The sequence below is a fragment of the Ogataea polymorpha genome (assembly GCF_001664045.1).
Source record: "Ogataea polymorpha strain NCYC 495 leu1.1 chromosome Unknown OGAPOscaffold_4, whole genome shotgun sequence".
Lineage (NCBI taxonomy): Eukaryota > Fungi > Ascomycota > Pichiomycetes > Pichiales > Pichiaceae > Ogataea > Ogataea polymorpha.
The window spans coordinates 33,591-52,558 of NW_017264701.1; the positions used below are offsets into that span (position 1 = coordinate 33,591).

Genomic DNA, 18,968 nt, shown 5'->3' on the forward strand with positions numbered 1-18,968 from the left:
CCTGTGCCGGCGATCATGGTTTCCGAGCTCGAAGAAGTAAGTTGGTCAGGACCTGCGAACTAACCCCAGCTTGTGGAATTTTTACATGCTCCACAGTACAAAATCAGGAAGATAGCACTGGAAAACTTGGTACAATTCTCTCCCTCCGGACGGAACCCAGCACTTTTCAAGCACAACAATTGCGAGCCTGTTAAGGATCTCAAGAGTCTATGCAAGGAGAAGGATCCCGTAATAGTGAGGAATGCTCTCACTATTCTGGCTAATCTCTGCGACGACCTCGAGTTCCGCAAATTGATTGTCCAGGATGATGATTTTGTCAAATATATAATTCAACAACTAGTCAATTTGAAGAACACAAACGCAGATCTCATGTGCATACTTCTTGCCAATCTTGCCAAGAGTGATGAGATTCTTAAAGTTTTTGATTTGCAGGTGGATCTCGGTCAAACAGATAGAGAAGTCTTCAAGAGCAACCACTGTATGGACTGCTTGATGGACCTGTTTGTCAAGGGAGCGGATCGCAAGCTCAACAAATACGCCACCTACGACTACCTCTCATACTTCTTTGCGGATATCTCCCGCTTTCCTCGGGGGCGAGAATACTTTGTTACCGAGCAGGAGTACGACCATGTGGTTCCTATTGCCAAACTGTTGGTATTCACAGAAAAATACGATTCCAAGACGAGGAGGGAAGGTGCCGTCTACACGATTAAAAATTCGCTTTTCGACACCAACCGTCACATGGAGCTGCTGGAAGACGAGAGAATTAATATTTTGCCCTACATCATTGGTCCATTTGCTTTTGCCGAGAATAAAGGTCTGAAAGACGACGAAATATTCGGTCTGCCTGAAGAGTTGCAGCTTCTCGGTCCAGAAAAGAAAACCGAGCCTCTGAAGGAGCTCCTGGTGGCGCATTTGGAGAGTGTCTTGCTGCTCTGTGTTACAAAGGAGGGCAGAGAGTATCTGAGAAAAAAGAGCGTGTATCCGCTCATCAGAGAGCTACACAAGGTTGCCGAAGACGAGAAGGTGGAGGAGCTTTGTGACAAAGTTGTCCAGATGTTGATGCGGGACGAGCCGGCGGAGGACCAGGCTGCTAAGGACGAGGAGGAGGGATCGGATGATGAAAAGATTACGGAGATAATTTAATGGTGTAATACAACTAACGGTCTTGGAGCCGCTAATGATCTTGAGACGCTTTGCGTTCTGAGTCAGTAATCGGGGTAATTGGATGTTGACTAATTTAATTGTTTCATTCAGTTTATATGACCGCGTTCTATCTAGCTGTACACCCCGCGACGCCTACTCGTCGTCTTCATCTTCATCGTCACCAGCTTGCAATTGGAGCTTGACGTCCTTCCACAGCTTGCCCTTGTTTCTGTTTTCGTACCACTTGGTCACAGCAGCATCAAAGTACGCCTGAAACACAAATGTACCTGCAAACACGGTTCCAACGAATGCTGCATTTCTCTTGAAGAAGGTGTTGAAGATGGCCGAATACATGTTGAGAAAGTTGAGAAAGTAATAAATAATTCAAAAAAATTTTATTGGCCAAACAACTATACACTGCCTTGAAAAACTTTATAGCAGCTCGTAGTAGCCCTGGCGCATTAGCAGATCGGTCAGAAATTCTTCAGGGTCCATCGCCTCTGTGTCGTCGTCCCCGTCTTCGCTCATCTCCTCGTCATCGTCCGACGCCTGTGGCGGATCGCGAGCAGGAATTCCAAATTGGAACGGCGCCGCTCTTCTCCGACGCATAATAGTCGAGTGGAGGTCTCGGTAAATGGTCGAGATCAGGAACTGGTTGAGCCAGATTTTGTTGATATAATTATACCGAGGCAAATGTAATGTTCCGGACTCCCCTGCACCCAGCAGACCGCCTGCAGGCTCACCGTGTTTGTTGAAGTATGGCGAGCCAACACTGACAGACGCGCCGTTGGGAATCTGGATGTCCACGAAAAAGTTGCTTTTCGTAGCTGTGAGCTCAAATTCCAACTTGTTATTGAACGGCGAGAAAAACAGCGAGTAACTTGCATCGTTAAGCTTGCAGCTAGTCAAATGCTGGACTTTTTTCTTCACCAGTGTCCCGCAGAACAGACAGAGGAACTTTCTCTCTGAGGCCTTTTCCTTGCTGATCAGATCGTGCTTGAGGAAATCTGTAAGCTTTTCCGGAAGATCGCATAAATGAACCTTTCCAGGGAAGTCCAAAGCCAGCGCGTTGGGAGAGCTCAGGTAGTGCGACATCAATGTCGCCATTTGCACTGAAACAGAGTACTCAAGACTTTTTGGGTCCTTGAGATTTTGGAATAGCTCGTTAAACGTAAGAAAGTGTCCACCACTGAGCTTGAAAGTGTGTTTAACAAGTTCCAACTGACGGTAGTAGCGATTAAAACAGTTGACCATGATAGAATGAATTTTATTCACTAGCTCGTCCTCGTAATATGTTGGTCCAATCTCGCTAATGAATTTTCTAAACAAGTTAGCGGCACATTTCTTCGCAAGAATGACAAACATATCCTTAATCGACTCGTCCACTGGTTTCGTTTCTTCCAAAATACTATCAATTTTCAGGTTATTTGGGTTCAAACTGAACCGAGAAATTAATGAGAAAAAGCTCTTGACTATCCACTTGGTCATTCCAACTCTCATCAAAATATCACAAGATTCGTTTCCTTCCAAGTACAGAATCATCATCTCGGTGGTGAATCCGAAATTATTGGTTTTTAGCAACGTATTGTACTCGGCTGACCTTTTTTGTTCGCTTGCCGGGTCCGGAGGTAGATAATTGAGAAGGACGCGAAACTGGATCAGAGATTGTAGCAGAGTGGTGTTCATTGAGCTCAAATCGTCCTTCTGGTCGTCAAAGTCAAACCTCGAAGCAATCTCGTACATTTCTAAAGTGTTTCCCAAAAGAATAGGCAGCGAGAACTTCATCGAAAGTAAATGAGACGACGTTTTGGCCACCTTCCTCATGATCTTGTTTTCTTTCATCAAGGTCCTCAGTTGCTTCATTATTGTCTTATAAGCAGGAGTTTCAGAGTGAGACAACACACGGAACATCTTCTTATCAAACACATAACTGCTGAGCTCAGAACAATTATCTCCATGGTTTTCGTGATAGATATTCTGCAAGCTGCGTGACTTGAGTTCTGAGGCGATTTCAAGCTCAAAATCAGGAAATGGAGACGTGGGAATGAACGAATTGCAGTACGATTGACATAAAGGGCACGTATACTGTGAGACGTCAAATCTGTTCTCCTTCAGGTAGTTGTGGAAACAGCTGAAATGCATCCCATGCAAACATCCTGTGATGACATACTTTGACCGCGTACACTTTGTGCCAAAACAGGAAATATCGTTCACTAGATCGTTCCACTTACGCTTGCGAGTCTTGGATTCGGCTTGCGGGAAACCAGGGATCATAAATGATGGCGCGTCCATATCCGAAATTGGGATGTTCCAGAAAATAGATGAATGCGAAATAAGGGTGGGCATACCAAAGAGCTCATTGTAGTTTTCTGGGTTTCGGCAGTAAATACAACTCCGAAGCTCAGTTTCAGTGTTGTCAGTATCCATCTCATTGGAGGCAGGCGACTCCTCGAAGAATTCCTTGTTTTGCTCCACAAAGGCAGCTTGCTGTTTGCTCATCTTTTTCATGATCTTTTGCTGTCTTTTCAATGCCAGCCTTTTGGCACGCTCCTTCTTAGTTTCCAAAACTATGCCATTAGCAGTCTTCTTGAACTCATCAATGTGGGCTTGTCCGAAACAGTCAACTAATGACTGCAGCACAGTTTCATCTTTCATCAATAGCAGATCCAAGATATGCGAGGCCTTCTTTGCAACAATTTTCGAAATGTCCTCTTTCTGAATGATGGTGAGTAGTAAGTTGCAAACAGGTATGTCAATGAAACTTTGAAGACCATGGTTCTCACCCGTATGGTATAGCCCATCATCAATGATGATGGCATGAACCAGGTGAAGCAACGAGGGAACGTAATAGTCATTGTCCGAGGAAATTGCAAAAGATAACGCTTTATAGAGGAACTTCACAAAAATAGGTGTTCTGAGGACTAAACCAATCCGAGAAAATCCTGCCAAGTCACCATCTTTGAGCTTGTAAATCTGCGGCACGATGATGACGTCTTCGACCTTTTTTTTCTTCAACTTGGCAAGACTTTTCAACAAAGACATCTCCAGATCATCTTGGGAATTGCTACGGTTGAAAAAGCTCATGTGGTCCAGTTCCTGATAAACTTCAGGTTTCAAAATGTAATGTCCATAATCGCTGATACCTGTTGGAGGCACAAATTCACCAACCTCGTTCAATGCACGGTCAAAATATGAGGGATTGTCTACCAATCGTTTCAATTCCGTATACTGAACGGGATTCAAACTCAGCCTATAGCAGATAGAATATTTGGTCTTCAAATACTCAATATCTTCTTGACTGATGCTTTTATCAAAGAAGACACGATATGTGAGCATCCGATACAAGAAATTAATCATCTCTCCTATGATGGCGTAGATTTTCTCCTCGTAGATGGTGTTGTCAAATTGTAAGTCGCCAATAACGCAGTTCAACAGCCCATATCTGTCGAAGATGTTGAGAAGCGAGCGCTTCAGTGAAGGTTCTTTCAAAACACTCAGCTGGTTTAAATACAAGTCACCTTCTGGGTTGAAAATGTATCTGTACGACAATTCCTGAAAAACAGCCTCTTGTCCATTTCTGACCCAAAAGCCAGACAAAATCTGAGCCGAAAGCACCTGGCTGCGAAGCACCTGGTCTGCAATGGCAAAAAGATTGATGTGATCAACATTTCTATCAGTAACAAGTAGAGACCCTGCCAAATGGATTTGCGAGCTTTCTAGCTCCAACATGTGGGGCTCGAAGAACTTATAATTGCGGCAAATTTCAGCGAGAAGAGAATGAATGGGAAGGATAAATGACGTCTTCTCTCTGGCCACATCATACTTGATGATGTCCAAATCATTGTCATAAACACAGGTACAATTCAGGTATAAGCCTATGACTCCAATTGCGTTTTCGACAATTTCCGACCTATGGTCAACACCAGCAATAACTTTTCCAACGTGTTTGGTGAGATTGTAGACTTGATGGGCACGGATGAAATAGAGTTTGCTCTCCTCGCTCTCATGCTCGACATGAACATCGGTTTTGCGTTTCAGTGACCAGGATTGAGTGAAAATCTTGAGGATAAGAAGGATGTAACATAAAGTGTCGACATTCAAAATCTCCTCTTCTCCAGGCTTAATATAGTTCGCAAGGGTTTCTAATCCTCTAAGAGACGCAGATTCTGCATTCAGAAGTCTTTGTATCTTCCAATCATGGACGTTCTGCTGTGGAGCATACACACCTGTTTCTGGATTCACATTTCTCTTGAAAAGCTGGAGAGCGCTCTGAAATATTCTGTCTAATTTCCCAGTTTTCAGCAAATGGGTTCCAATATTCGGATCCAGATATATTTGCAGGCGGAAATGGTCCAGCAGCGATAAGTTCCATTCGCGGTCATACATCGCCTGTGTCAATTCAAGAGCCGGCAAAATCTCCACTATTTGGTCTGCGAGTGTCTGTCTGTATTTGTAGGATGTAGTTAAGGTGGGCATCAGTAAACTGCGTAAGACTTTACGCAGTTTCTTCCAAAGTCTCATTTCAAGAAAAAAGAAGAGCTGTATTCTTGTTGTCGATGCAGCAAGGGGCTCCCCTGGATTCAATGCTTCCTGAGTACAATTTATCCCATTGGAGCGCAGTAACGAAATAGTGGTGTCTTTTCTCAATCGACTTCCGGGTATATTTGGTATTTTGAAGTCGGGGAGAAGATTGCCAAAGATTGATTTCCGTTCAAAATCATACAAATTCTCTGGAATGGTCTGCCTTTCATGAACGCTATGATACTGGCTGAACATGTTTGTGGCAATTGCGGTCTTTATCGTTTCGGCAATCTTAGAGTTTGGATGTTCGGTCATTGTGGACAGCCATTTGATAATTATCTCACACAAAAAATCTCTACAAACGTCTCTTGAAGACACAATGGTGGCCGTCAATCCATGTGTCTGGACTTTGTAGAATTCGTCAAGCAGAATATCCAGATGCGTGCTCACAGATATCGTGCACTTGCCCACCCTGTCTATTTCTTGTGTCAGTAGCTGTTTCTTATCTGTGCCAATACTCGGCAGCGCAAGTGCAATGCTTTGCTGTGAAGTAGCCCAGTCGTGGAATTCGTCATTCCAAACAACCAAGCAGAAAGCCTCCGAATTGACGTCATCGACCCCGTATTTTTCAAAAGAGAGTTTTGCTGCGTCGGAATGTTGCTTGAACATGTTTGGATCGTGTTTCGAATACAGGTAACTGCGAGTACCTGGCACGATCTGCGTGTTTAGCGACTGCACATCGATGAAATAGTCCAGGATCGTCTGTACCACCTCGTAGATATTATGCACCAGATCGTCGGGCAAATCTTCCGGCTCCGGTTCCATAGTGCTGTTGGCCACGCAATTGAGCTCGCATTTCCAGGAGTTTGGATCTCCGCAGTCGCAGATCGCATCCCCAGTGGATATGTGCGTTCCAACGTTGTGATCCGAGTGCTGTTCCTTGTTGAAACAGTCGTCACATAGACAACATGTCTCGTCTATTCCGCAGTCATAGCAGTTGTAGACTATTTGGTTCTTTTCGATCTTGCGCGCACAAATTCTCCCGTGGTGGGCTTTGCTGGTACTCTTTTGCTGTTGGTCAAAAAATCGGCCTTTTGTCAGGAATCCATGGTAATCGTGGATGATGGTGTCCTCCCAACTGGACGGAAAGTCCCCGTTCACGACGAGATCCGGAAACAACAGATGATAGTGCTCTCCATTTCCCGAAAGGGCGTAGTAAAGAATCCGCATCAGACTGGTGTCAAGGTCCGGCGTGCACGCAAAGTCGAAAAGACGCGGCAATCGGACCAGGAGATCGTTTACCTTGGAGGAAATCGTCATAGTGTCAGGAAATAAATTATTTGTAATATTCCTCCTTTTTGTGGCGAAAAAAAAGATAAAAGCTCCGTTTTTTCGCATCCAATATCCCACAAATGGCACAGCCAGACGGCGCCCAGACATTAAGGCGATTTCTTGCTGGACTGCCACGGTCCCATGACTACAAATTCACGAAGCAGGTCAGATCATTGATCCGGGCGACATTGAATAACATGGCCGGGCTTGACGAATCCCAGCTGAAGGTGGACCCTGACGTTCACAATCATTTCAATCGCCCCTGTGGTCGTAAGTTCCAACGTGGAGAAGCTTGCTACAGATGTCTCACGTGTGCCTTTGACGAGACGTGTGCCCTGTGTTCTTATTGCTTCCAACCGCAGCATCACCAGAACCACCAGGTCCATAAAAGTATCATACAACGTGAGGCAAATGGCTGCTGCGATTGTGGAGACCCCGAGGCATATGGATCTTTGAAGTGCGACCTGTCAAGGAATCAGATAATGGAGCAGACTCCTTGCACGCCCGAATTTGAGGCCACCGTCAGCGTTGCTCTGGATTATATCTTGGACGTCATGATGCACTCTTATGCGTGCATTTTGCCCCCCAAGACACGCCTGGACGTGTTGCACTGGTCAGAGCTATCAGAATTGGACTATCAACTCTATGGAGTCAAGGACGAAAACTCATACAAGTTTGCGTTGGTGTTGTACAACGACCAAATTCACCAATATAGAGACGCAGTGCAACGAGTGAGGTTTGCTACTGGTAAAGTGATTGAATTTGCAGAAATGGTGGTGTCCAAGTGCAACTCTTTCGGCAAAGCAGTGGTGATGATCTCGACGGACATAGAGTTTCTGCTGAAGAAACAATCTATCCTCACATCTACTGGGCTGACCGCTTGCATCCGAAGTTGCAGGGATATATTCAAGGAAAACGTTTGTGACGAGCTGATCATGTGGATATCAGATCTCACAAACTCCATGATTGTGAAGAACAATATGAACTACCAGGACGTCATTTGTATGGCGTTTCTCAGCAGGTACAACCGCGGATACAAAGATTTACCGGTGTCTGTCCATGACTTGAATCATCAAGATTATAGCCTCAATCGAGACAATTATGATGGCGCATTGCCTAAAGACACACTAGTATACTACAAGTTCCAAACACACTATACACCCTTGAAATATGAGTGGGAGATTCCTTCAGATATTTTAAAGCAATGTCAGTATTCCAATCTGTCTCTTCTGGGGAGTGGCAAGAACTACGTCCACTTTGAGGGATCCCGGTTCCAATATCTAGCATACTTTGACATTAGATTCTGCAAGACCATCCGAACAAAACTCCACGATATTTACGTTTCAGTCATCATCAATGACCTGAAGTACAAGCTTCTTTTCACCGCGCAATATGTTGACATATACGTGGACCTCACAACCATGTTTTTGTCTCTAGATCGGGAACCCGAGTACTCATTGTTGCCGATGCTCTCGCCTCAGCTTTTCACCTGTCCATCCAATTGTACCGCCATTGTGAAACATGGAGACATGTGCAAAATGATAGAAATGGTCGATTACTATGTGAGAACAGGGTTCACCAAAGTGAATCATTCGCAATACTCTTTTAACAAGACTGGGCTGTTGTACTTCTCATTGAAGAATCGCAAATGGGGTCATATTTTCCTAGATATGACCTACATTATTAGCAGGAATCAAATCAACGATAATCTATTCTCATATCTGCCGTACTTCAACAAGTTGTTGGAAGTTTTGTCGGTGTTTCAAGGGAGACCAACCATCAGGCGCGAGGCAACCACTCACGTGGAATACGAACTTACAGACTACGGACTGTATTTCAATGGAATGTCGGTGATATCTCACTTTCTGGAACACATCTCCAAGGCACTAAACAAGACATCTTCCGAAGACTCTTCGCATTACTTGCTGAAACTCACTGTCTGTCAGATCATTCGAACTTTATTCATCAAGCACGAACCTTCGAAAGAAAGTGAGTCGGGAGTTCATAAAATAATTGAAAACCAAGAACCCGTGGTCGAATTCCATACGTTACAAATTAACAACGTCTCCACTCGTATCGTCAAGTTTGATGTGTTGAGCGAGAAGGTCAGTTTTTTGCATCCGTTACACTCTTTTCTTTCTTGGTGTCTTGAGATGAGTCCATCTCTTTCTAAACAATCAATATTCGGGTGTGTCATGAACTGTATTGATCAGATCCCTAGGATGTTGGATGTTGGCTTGCCGGACGTGTCTATCGAAGGCGATTATACGAAAGCTGTGTTTGATATTCCTCTAAGGACGATTGTATTGTTGTCACAAATCAAAGTTGGATTGTGGGTTAGGAACGGTCTTAGTATAAGAAACCAGATGAACATTTACAAAAACTCCGGGATACGTGAGTTTGGTTATTTCAGAGACCTATTTTTGGTTCAGGTGTTTTGCGCTTTCCAAAATACTGATGTGAGCCTGCCCACATTGATTGACAGATGGAACCTTGTGGATTGGTGTAAAGGAGATTATGAAAATTCTCCATACACCACAGCACATGTTCATGAGATGGCTGAGGAATTTATCTTATTTTTGATCAACTTGCTGACAGAGGACTTGCATCTACACAAAAAAAGTGCGGTAGAAATTCCGGATTTACGGATCAGAAAAGAGATCATCCAATCTCTATGCTTCAAGCCTGTTAGCTATAGCAAGATAACTTCCGAAATTTCAGAACACATAACTTCAGAAAAGAGGTTCTTTATTGTTTTTAACCAGTGCGTGGATGAGATTCCTCAGAAAACAGTTTCCCAGACACATAGGGACGCAAAAACTTACAAATTGAAAGACGAGCTTTACGATGAAGTGGATCCCTACTACATCCATTATAGCTCAAATAAGAGGGAGGACTGCATGAGGATACTCAAGGAGCGTATTCACCATATCACTAAAGTACCGATGACAGAAGTTTACGTTTCCCCAAAGAAAATCAACTGGGATAATTCCCCGTTCAAAGGCCTTACTAAGATTACATGCTCTGTTCATTTCACATCTATTTTGGAGAACACGCTAAAATACTGTTTGGATCATGTGAAGCCCGAATCGTCCATCGACACATTGCTTGACTTCACCCTTCATTTGACACATATTGCGGTGTGTTTGCCCAATGCGTCCGAATTCATCTCGCTGTATATCCGGAATTGCAAAGTTCCATCATTGCTTTATTCATTGCTGCTGAAAGAAAAATTTAGAGCTTTCTTTCCAAAATGCAGGGCCATCTTGAAGATTGTTTGCGACCATTTTGAAAATAATGAAGACGTGTTGACTCAAATGATGCCGGAATATAACCCATCGGACATCAAACCATCGAGCGCTTTTGAGGAGTCTGTTTCAGACAAGAAGAAACGGCTAGCTAAGAAAAAACGGTGTCAAATTCTGGCCAAATTCAAGAAGCAGCAACAAAAATTTGCAGAAAACTTCAGCGTCGACGGTACCGACTTGATGGACGTTGATGAATATGATTCTAACGAGGAGGATAATAGCTGGACTTATCCGCATGAGAGATGTATTCTTTGTCAAATGCCTGCAAACTACGAAGATGAACCCTTTGGGATTATCAGTTACATTTTACAAAGTAACGAGTTTAGATCTATTCCGTTTGAGGATAAATACTGGTTCTACAAAAGCTTCACCGGCAACGCAAATTTGGATGAGGAGGAAATTACCAGAGATACCAAAGTGCAAGCTTACCTAAATAAGGTGGAAGAAGATGCTGTCATTGGGCCCGGATTCCCAAGTAACGACCATGCTTGTAACGAAAATCATGCAGTATTTAACAGCTGTTGCCATGGTATGCACTTTTCCTGCTACTCAAGCTTTCTCAAATCGATCAAGGCAAGACAAGTCTCACAGATCACAAGGACAATACCGGAAGACGTGTCGCGCCAGGAATTTCTCTGTCCCTTGTGCAAAGCTGTCAACAACATTTTCGTTCCAATATACTATACATCAAACAGTGTCAGTCTTATCAGCAAACTCAGAAACAAGCCTACACAGATTTTTGATCCCGAATTAGAAAGTATTTTGCAGAACAGTCCCGCTCACCTCGAGGTCATCAAGAACGATCTGATTGGATATGTCAAGTCTAATGTCAAACCCCAATACTGGTTCATCAATGATGATAATTTGACAGTGGACACAACTTCAAAGTCGTTTTTGGCATTGAATCACTCGCTTAGCGCGCTTGCTGTTCTTTCATTACCATTTGATGGTATAAGCTCGCTCATAGCAAAAACAATTGAATCTGTCGAAATATCTTTGAGAGGACTTTATTACGACCCGGGGGCTTTACAGCTTCTGATATACGAGATTCCTAACCAGTCCCTTACTTCGTTGCGTGTTTGGAATCAATTCCGCGAGTTGATCAGAAATGCAGAAATAGCTACATCGACCAGCAATCAGTACAGTCGCAGATTTTTAACATATTCCGAAAGACTTTTGGGATTATGGAACAACATATACAGAGATGAGGACCTTGTTCATGAGGGAGAGGACTACTTTAAGCTTCTTGTAGGAGCCGAAGAGGTTCCTAGCCTGGGTCTTGATTACAGCAGGCTTCTTCATTTGTGCTATATAAAACACGTGAGGCAGTCAGTGTTGAGTCTGATGAGCAAGTTGGAGATTATGAAGTTTGACTCAGAGGATATGATCGATGATCTCGCTGATATACCCTACAATTCGCGAAAGCTTGACCGTATATGGCAAACTTTTTGTGGAAACGAACACTCGCAGGCCAGCGGGATTCTGTACTCAATGCTTGTGAGGCTGGTCACACCGTTTCTTAGGAAATGTCTGATCTATTCTTTTGTGCGATTTTCCGTCCTGCTTCCTGGTGACCTTCCAGACTTGACGCAATTTTCCCTTGAATGTGACAAACTATGCGCGGTTATGAATCTTCCGAATCTCTATGACGTTCTGGAAGCATTTCCCCTGGAACAATTTAGAACCTCTATGGAAAGAAGATTGCAGTTGCGCAGTGCCAGAATCCCATTCCCTGCTCAGATTAGATTGATTCCATTACCTCACCGCTTGAACAAATTCTTCAGTCTTTACTATAACAAACTTACCGATAAGCCCTCAGATCCTGCTATATGCCTCTTCTGTGCCAAGTTGGTGCATCTTCAGGCTCAGAATTATGGTGATCGTCTGGGAGCCTGCAATATCCACCTAAAATGGGAATGCATAAATGGACAGTTTGGCATATTTTTCATTCCAAAGAGCAACTCTATTCTTCTGTTGAACAAGGGTAAAGGATCTTTCTTTGAGAGTCCATATTTGGATGACTACGGTGAGATAGATCAAGATTCCAAGAAGGGACATGACCTGTCGCTGTCGCAGCCGAAATATGACGAGTTTATGAGGACTGTCTGGTTGCAACATAACATTCCAAATCAAATTGCGCGCAAGCTGGAAAGCCAGATTGACATCGGAGGATGGGAGACCCTGTGAGGTTTCGGTGGCAGCACCATGTGTGCGGCACTCGAGTAAGATGATTCGAGGGTGGGGCTATGGCTCAATGGTAGAGCTTTCGACTCCAGATCGAAGGGTTGCAGGTTCGATTCCTGTTGGCCTCAATCTTCAATTTTTTTTTTTGCAGAACTTTTTAATGACCTACTAGATCAGCGCTTAGACTGTCCTGACGTCATCATTGGAAGAATACTCCATATCCGTAGAAATCGTTCTTACTCATATAACTATAAATCGAACCTAATAATGCTGCTGGTACCTATTTCGGTCAGCAAACGGATTGGAGTTCTGCTGATAGTACATGTTTGGATTGGTGTAGGCGTTTCCTTGTGACGTAGGTGCGGGTTGTTCCTTATATATCACTTCCTTTGGCTGCCTTCTTCCTCTGCAGCAGCAGCAGCACATGGCGTCCACACACTTCACTCCACAGCAGATGAGCTGGAAGATGGTCGAAAGCAACCAGAACACGAATAAACCACCGATGATAATACACACAATTACCACAACTTTGCACCATGTTTTGTCCATGCACTTGTTCCATCCGTTCTTGGTATCGTCCCAGGCCTGGTGTATGTCTCTCTTGTATAGGGAGTTTTCAACGAGCTCCGTAGGACACACGTCGGAGACGGCCATCAAGGCCTGGATGTTTTCGGCAACGAACTGGGGGATGATCATAGCTAGGATATCTGTATTTGATTTGTATAGATCGGGACCAGAAATCGCGTACCTTTTGATATTTATACGGGCTGAATTAGAAACAGCCACCTTTTGAGGTCTCCACGACTACTAAAAATAAAACTGAAAAGAACGTTGAGCCGCACGGGTTATCGACACAGCCGAGTCTCAGTCGAACGTGATCTTTTTAGCCTTTTTCGTCATGTCAACGTCTTTGAAGAAGGCGCCATAAGCCCCGTGAGTCTTCTTTTTCGTATGTGACCCGTACTTGAGCAGCTCCTCGGGCACAGGCTGATCTGCGCCACGTAGGACGTTCATCAAAGCCCCTGCAAGATGTTTTTCGTGCTCTGTGAAAAGCGTGTGAGAAATCCCTGTTTGACCTGCACGTCCTGTACGTCCTATTCTGTGCACGTAGTCTTCCACTGTGAGCGGGAACGTGAGGTTTATCACGACCTTCACGTTCGGGATGTCCAGACCTCTTGCTGCAACATCTGTGGCAAGCAGGATGTTGTGCTTACCAGTCTTGAAATCTTGCAAGGCTTGAGTTCTTTGTGCCTGGTTGAGATCTCCATGCAAAGCTGCCACGCTGAATCCCTTGTAGGTGAGTGTCTTCTCCACCCTGGCAGCTTCCTTTTTGTACAAAGCGAAGATTAATAGTTTATCGTCCTTTTTCGCACCTGATTGGTATTTGCGCAATAGTTGCAATAATTTTTGTTCTTTTTCACGAGGATCCACCACCTCCACGATCTGCTGTATTCGTTTGTTGGCTGACAGCTCGTCTCGTTGGCCTATCGTGACTTTGACGGGATTGTCCATAAAGTTCATTGCGAGCTCACGCACTTCCTTCGGCCAGGTAGCAGTGAACATAAGCGTCTGTCTGTTACCGTTCGTGAGCTTCATCACCTTTTTGATGTCTTCTTCAAATCCCTTTTCAAGCATTCTGTCGGCCTCGTCTAGCACCAAATAGTTGATTTTGTCCAGACTGATGCTGCAATCCTCTATTAAATCGATTAAACGTCCTGGCGTAGCTATAACGCACTGAGACCGTTTCACTGCTCTTCTCTGGTCGTCCTTGGAAACACCGCCATAAACACAAACACACTCAAGACCCACCTTGGCGGTCAGCTCGTTAAGGTTGTCATAGATCTGGCTTGCCAGCTCTCTTGTCGGGGAAATTATCAACACTTGCAACTCTTTGGAATCCGATTTTAGAAGATGCTCCACAGCCGGCACACCAAAAGCCATTGTTTTCCCCGACCCAGTTTCTGCAACACCCACCATGTCGCGGCCTTTGAGCAGATACGGCCATACCACTGCCTGGATCGGCGTAGGCTTGGCATACTTCTCCAAATGGCTACTGATACGAGAGTCAACAAAGGGCCTGAGGTGGTCAAATGACAGGGAGGGAGAAACGTTTGACTTTTTGGGATCTTCGATCTCAACCTCATTGCTCTTCAAGAACTCGCTGACAGCCACGTTGTCGACCTCGATCTGAGGTTCGTCCATTGACTCGTGCTTTTCTCTCCTTTTGTCCTTCTTTTCCTTTTTGTTGGCCTTGCTCTTTTTCTCCTTCCCATCCTTCGCCTTTTTTTCCTTCTTGTCCTTCTTCAGACGTTTCTGGGCCTTCTCGGCCTCCTTGTCCTCTCTAGCTCTTTTATCCTTAGCCATTTTTATAAGTATAAAATTTTTATATGCAAAAAAAACATTAAAATGCGGTGTACGGGTTCTAGATCAAGGCGAGTCCAAACAGAGTGGCAGACACAAGCGACACGAAAACGTTCAGGCTGCCGAAACCATGGCTCGATTCGGAGCCGTTTGTGGACGAAACAGACTGCGACGAGGAGTTGCCCGAAGCGGTGGCCGAAGAACTGGCCAGAGTCTCGAGAGTCGTAGAGCTCTGGTTGCCAGCTTTGTCCGAGGTGACGGATCTCTTACTAGTGGAGACCGAGCCGTGCGAGCCTGACGCAGTGGCAGTTGGGTTGGACGAGCCGGTTGCAGCCTTTGTGGACGACTCATACACATAGTGACTCGAAGTAGCACCATCGTTGCTGGAGCTTCCTGTCTGAGAGTCGGCGTCCTCAGAGTACAAGGTTCCGCCAGCCACAAGAGCATCGAACTCTTCCTCTGCTACATCGATGCGGCCATTCACTTGTCCATCGACGGCCTCGATCGACGTCCATTGACCACTGGTGTCCTCGTAACGGTACTCCGAGCCGGTTGAGTAGTCAACAGCCACCACTTTCTTGATGTACATCGAGAACGGAGCGTCATCGTAGTTTGTGGATCCACCGGCCCACTCAATAGTTCCCTGGGAGTTTGTACTGTCTCCTCCAGCCCAAATTCCCATCATCAAGTACATAGGGCTCTGCGGGTAGCCTTGGGACGAGTCATTGGTGAGTGTTCTGATGACCTTTCCGTCGACGTACCACGTCAGAGCTTCTGCTGTCCAGTCGATTGTGTAGTTGTGAAAAGCGGCTCTTGGGTCGTCCATATTGTGATATCCACCTCTGTCGTACGTGGCCGTGTTTCCCTTGGAGAAGTAGTTGGTCTGGACCTCATAGCCGTCACCTCCAAACCACTCCAGATCAATCTCGTCAAGGTCATCGGACTGAAGATAGAAAGAAGAAATGATTCCTGTTCCGTTTGCTGCCTTCAAAAGGACCTCAACTTTCCCAAACATCATGTAAAAGTTGGATCTGAGCGCAGGATTGTCGAATCTTTTGGCCAACGTGAGTTGCAAACCGTCGTCGCTATAGAAAATCTGGTCAGGCGTCGAATACACTGAGAAGTGGTCGCTAGCAGACTTGAAGTCTTCCGAAATCGCTCCTGCCAACGCCGTGTCAGCGGGACAGCCAGTGGTTTTGAGCGGGTTGCAGGTGGCGGTAGCTAAGGACACGCTACTCGATCCTGTGGCTGCGGCGGCAAGTCCAGAGACAAGGCTGCCTAGCAGAACGTGCGATAGCGGTGGAGATCTCATGGATTCACGGTGGAGTTGGAAATATTGCGCCCCAAGCCTTCATTTATATAGCACCTGCACAATCCGGACTCGAGAACGCCCAGTTCCAAAAACGGTAAATTACATACATTCTTGAACATTTTTGAGTTGGCGCCAAAACGCCCTAGGATGGCTGGAAAAGCAGGAGAAAGCACACAATAGCTTTTGAGACTCAGGTTATGTGGTGGTCTGTATGAGAAGTGATTCTCAGCTCCTGTTCACCACATGGCCAAACACTTGAAACACGCTAGTGTGTTTACAATTCTCCCAATATGGCAATTTTTTCAGGTGGCTGGTCAATCAAAAAAAGTAGTCTGGCGGAGACATAAGGATTTGCAGTCTGCCCTTGTTGTTCATGGTGCACCCCTGATCAAACACCTTGAGACCAAGCAGTTCCAGTCTCTGGCGCTCCATGTCGCTGTGTCCGTGTGGATCTTTGGGGATCCAGACCACTTGCTCGCCGGGATCGAACCGTAACGAAGGATGACAGAAAATGGAGGCTGTGTCGATGTCATGCTCAAACTTTATTTCTCGATCCAGCTCCTCGAACAATTCCAGCGGAATAACACTCAATGACTTGTCATACTGGCTATTTATAGAAATGTGGACACATATCGTCAAAACCAAAACTATGACCATCATGATACCAAGCAAGAAGCAGGTGTTTTCGCCCTTATCGTCTTTGACAATGAAAAACAATCCAATAAGAAACACCTCTAGACTGTAGATTCCCGCATACAGTTGACGAAGTCCTATTGAATAGATCTTTCCTCCTGTCTCCGAATTGTTCCTGTAGTTGTAAACATAGAGCAGACAGTATTTGTACGACAACAGGTCCAAAAGGAAGTTGATGCAGCAGAAAACAAGGATCAAAGGAGATATCACAGAGTACACCAGGCCAATAGAGCCATACACGGAGTAAGTAGGGTATGTGAGTCCCCAACTGGCCTGAGGAATGTTCATACGGCGATGAAGCTTTTCTCGTGGTGTTTTGTCGAACAGTTTGTCCATGCACAGGTCTGACGAAAACCTTCCAAATTGGAGCAGACTGTTTCCGAAACAGGTGAGGCCTTTTAGAATGAAGAATGAGAAGAAGAAGTTAGAGGCCTTAGGGAAGTCTTGGGCTACCATTGCTGGAATGGCGCTTGGATTGAGAAGAAACCGTTCCAGCACCACAATGAACCCTGAAGATATGGTGATCACAATGAAAAGGTGGAAAAATAAGAACACAAAGACCCAGCTCTGAAGACTCAGTTCCAATGAGGACCCCACTAGTTTTCCTCGCTTGCAACCGACAACCTTGAATATTTGCAGGGCAACTGATGTCAGCAACGTGAGAACTATTGTAGGCAAGATTCCTGCTATGAATGCCGTTAGAAAGTCTGGAAGACCATTTAGCCACCTGATGGTTGGAATGAGAGCAGTGAGGTAAGGAAGTTGCGAGATTGACCCGACGAAAGCCACCGGGACTACCCAGCAGACGATGATCAAAATGGAAACGAAAAACATAGCCGCGTTCCACATCACATTCGAAGCTGTTCGGTCCGAGCGTACAATGTTCTTCCAGATAATATCATCCGGAGTCATTTCCATGAGTGTGACCGTCATGTCTTTGGGATTTTTGGTGAGCAAGAGCTGGTGTGCAAGATATGCGGTGCTGATCTTGTTGAACTGCACAAACGCTTTGTTGATTTTTGAGCTCTGTAATTTGGCGGACTTGAGTTCACGCTGTTGTGTTAAAATGAGCTCCCCAAGGACCAACATCTGTCCTACTGTATGGTCGTATGGATCCGCAACCTTGCATATTCCAGGTACCGTCCACTCAAACCCAAATATCTCGATGGGCTCGTAGAAATTTCTGGTAGCGTAGTTGACTCTGTTTCGGGTCTTATCTTTGATGGTATTGAGTTCTACCTCTTCCAACAAGCTTCTGTATTTTTCATACTTCTTAACCAATGTGTCCAGGTTGCGGTAGTCCAAAATTGGCCATATTTTCTTAACCCCTCCAGGGAGAGAGGCGAAGAAGTGCTCAATTGCAGTTTCGTCCATTAGCTCGTCCGGGATATTCTCAAGCAGCACAGTCGACATGGATGCGCGTTTATACGGTACTTTGGAGCTCAACAGCAAATGCTTTTGTCTCTCCTCGACGCAGCTTTTCATCTCGTAGATGAGCACATAATGAAACCATAGGATCACGAAAATAGCCATGCCGAAATGGAACATATACTTATTGGTGTTTCGAGACGAGATATTGGAAGTGGAAATTCTATCCAGCCCTCTAACAATCCCCTTAGTAAGCTCGTCTCCGCCACAGAGATTCACTGGAATGAGCACTGGAATATTGACACAGGCCATTCCCACGAATAGTATCAGTAGCGTATACATGAATCTCAAAAAATAGTACGAGTCGAGTCCCAGCCGGTAGAAAGTCCCAATCGGGGTGTATACTATTGGTTTCGCCCAAGCAAAAAGATCATCTGACAACGGAGGCGTCCGAATGCTTTCTGGCAAACAGTAGCACAGCGGTTGGTAAAATTCCTTAAATCTTGTTCTCAGATAGGTAAATATCAACACTTGAAGCGAACAATATATAAGAGAAAAGATTAGGGAAGACAGAAAGGACTCAAAGGAGATTCCCACAGAGTTATGTGCTGCTCCAGATTGAGTGGTGTTCAAGAAATCCAAAAACTCTGGGTTTTCTATGGTAGCGTCCATTGCTGAGTATTGCTCGAGAGGGATAAATTATATCCCTAGGCCCGAATTTAGCGTTTCACCAGCCACGGGTT

General features: G+C 45.0%; 8 protein-coding genes and 1 non-coding gene across 9 annotated transcripts; 3 read left to right on the forward strand and 6 right to left on the reverse strand.

Annotated features, from left to right (window-relative positions):
• Positions 1 to 15: 15 nt before the first annotated feature.
• Positions 16 to 1,146, forward strand: OGAPODRAFT_24140 (uncharacterized protein; the record flags this gene model as incomplete). The annotated part of the gene is made up of 2 exons (XM_018355264.1): positions 16 to 36; positions 70 to 1,146. The coding sequence occupies 2 exons, from the start codon at positions 16 to 18 to the stop codon at positions 1,144 to 1,146; spliced, it is 1,098 nt and encodes a 365-aa protein (XP_018210328.1).
• Positions 1,147 to 1,177: 31 nt separating this feature from the next.
• OGAPODRAFT_8192 (uncharacterized protein) lies at positions 1,178 to 1,500 on the reverse strand (the record flags this gene model as incomplete). The annotated part of the gene is made up of 2 exons (XM_018356576.1): positions 1,178 to 1,235; positions 1,304 to 1,500. The coding sequence occupies 2 exons, from the start codon at positions 1,498 to 1,500 to the stop codon at positions 1,178 to 1,180; spliced, it is 255 nt and encodes an 84-aa protein (XP_018210329.1).
• Positions 1,501 to 1,553: 53 nt separating this feature from the next.
• On the reverse strand, positions 1,554 to 6,863 carry OGAPODRAFT_16390 (uncharacterized protein). The gene has a single exon (XM_018354394.1). It carries the CDS (start codon positions 6,490 to 6,492, stop codon positions 1,579 to 1,581), a length of 4,914 nt encoding a protein of 1,637 aa, XP_018210330.1. The 5' UTR covers positions 6,493 to 6,863; the 3' UTR covers positions 1,554 to 1,578.
• Positions 6,864 to 7,079: 216 nt separating this feature from the next.
• OGAPODRAFT_76383 (uncharacterized protein) lies at positions 7,080 to 12,546 on the forward strand (the record flags this gene model as incomplete). The annotated part of the gene is made up of 1 exon (XM_018356169.1): positions 7,080 to 12,546. One exon carries the CDS (start codon positions 7,080 to 7,082, stop codon positions 12,492 to 12,494), a length of 5,415 nt encoding a protein of 1,804 aa, XP_018210331.1. The 3' UTR covers positions 12,495 to 12,546.
• Position 12,547: 1 nt separating this feature from the next.
• Positions 12,548 to 12,619, forward strand: OGAPODRAFT_t32. Its single transcript has one exon. It is a non-coding gene; the product is annotated as a tRNA-Trp (tRNA).
• Positions 12,620 to 12,715: 96 nt separating this feature from the next.
• Positions 12,716 to 14,820, reverse strand: OGAPODRAFT_93866 (uncharacterized protein). The gene has a single exon (XM_018357423.1). It carries the CDS (start codon positions 14,691 to 14,693, stop codon positions 13,356 to 13,358), a length of 1,338 nt encoding a protein of 445 aa, XP_018210332.1. The 5' UTR covers positions 14,694 to 14,820; the 3' UTR covers positions 12,716 to 13,355.
• Positions 12,753 to 13,187, reverse strand: OGAPODRAFT_8195 (uncharacterized protein; the record flags this gene model as incomplete). Its single annotated transcript, XM_018356579.1, has 1 exon — positions 12,753 to 13,187. The coding sequence occupies one exon, from the start codon at positions 13,185 to 13,187 to the stop codon at positions 12,753 to 12,755; it is 435 nt and encodes a 144-aa protein (XP_018210333.1).
• A 30-nt stretch (positions 14,821 to 14,850) lies between the features above and the next one.
• Positions 14,851 to 16,164, reverse strand: OGAPODRAFT_99988 (uncharacterized protein; the record flags this gene model as incomplete). The annotated part of the gene is made up of 1 exon (XM_018358118.1): positions 14,851 to 16,164. The coding sequence occupies one exon, from the start codon at positions 16,162 to 16,164 to the stop codon at positions 14,914 to 14,916; it is 1,251 nt and encodes a 416-aa protein (XP_018210334.1). The 3' UTR covers positions 14,851 to 14,913.
• Positions 16,165 to 16,482: 318 nt separating this feature from the next.
• Positions 16,483 to 18,897, reverse strand: OGAPODRAFT_99992 (uncharacterized protein; the record flags this gene model as incomplete). Its single annotated transcript, XM_018358120.1, has 1 exon — positions 16,483 to 18,897. One exon carries the CDS (start codon positions 18,895 to 18,897, stop codon positions 16,483 to 16,485), a length of 2,415 nt encoding a protein of 804 aa, XP_018210335.1.
• Positions 18,898 to 18,968: the final 71 nt, after the last annotated feature.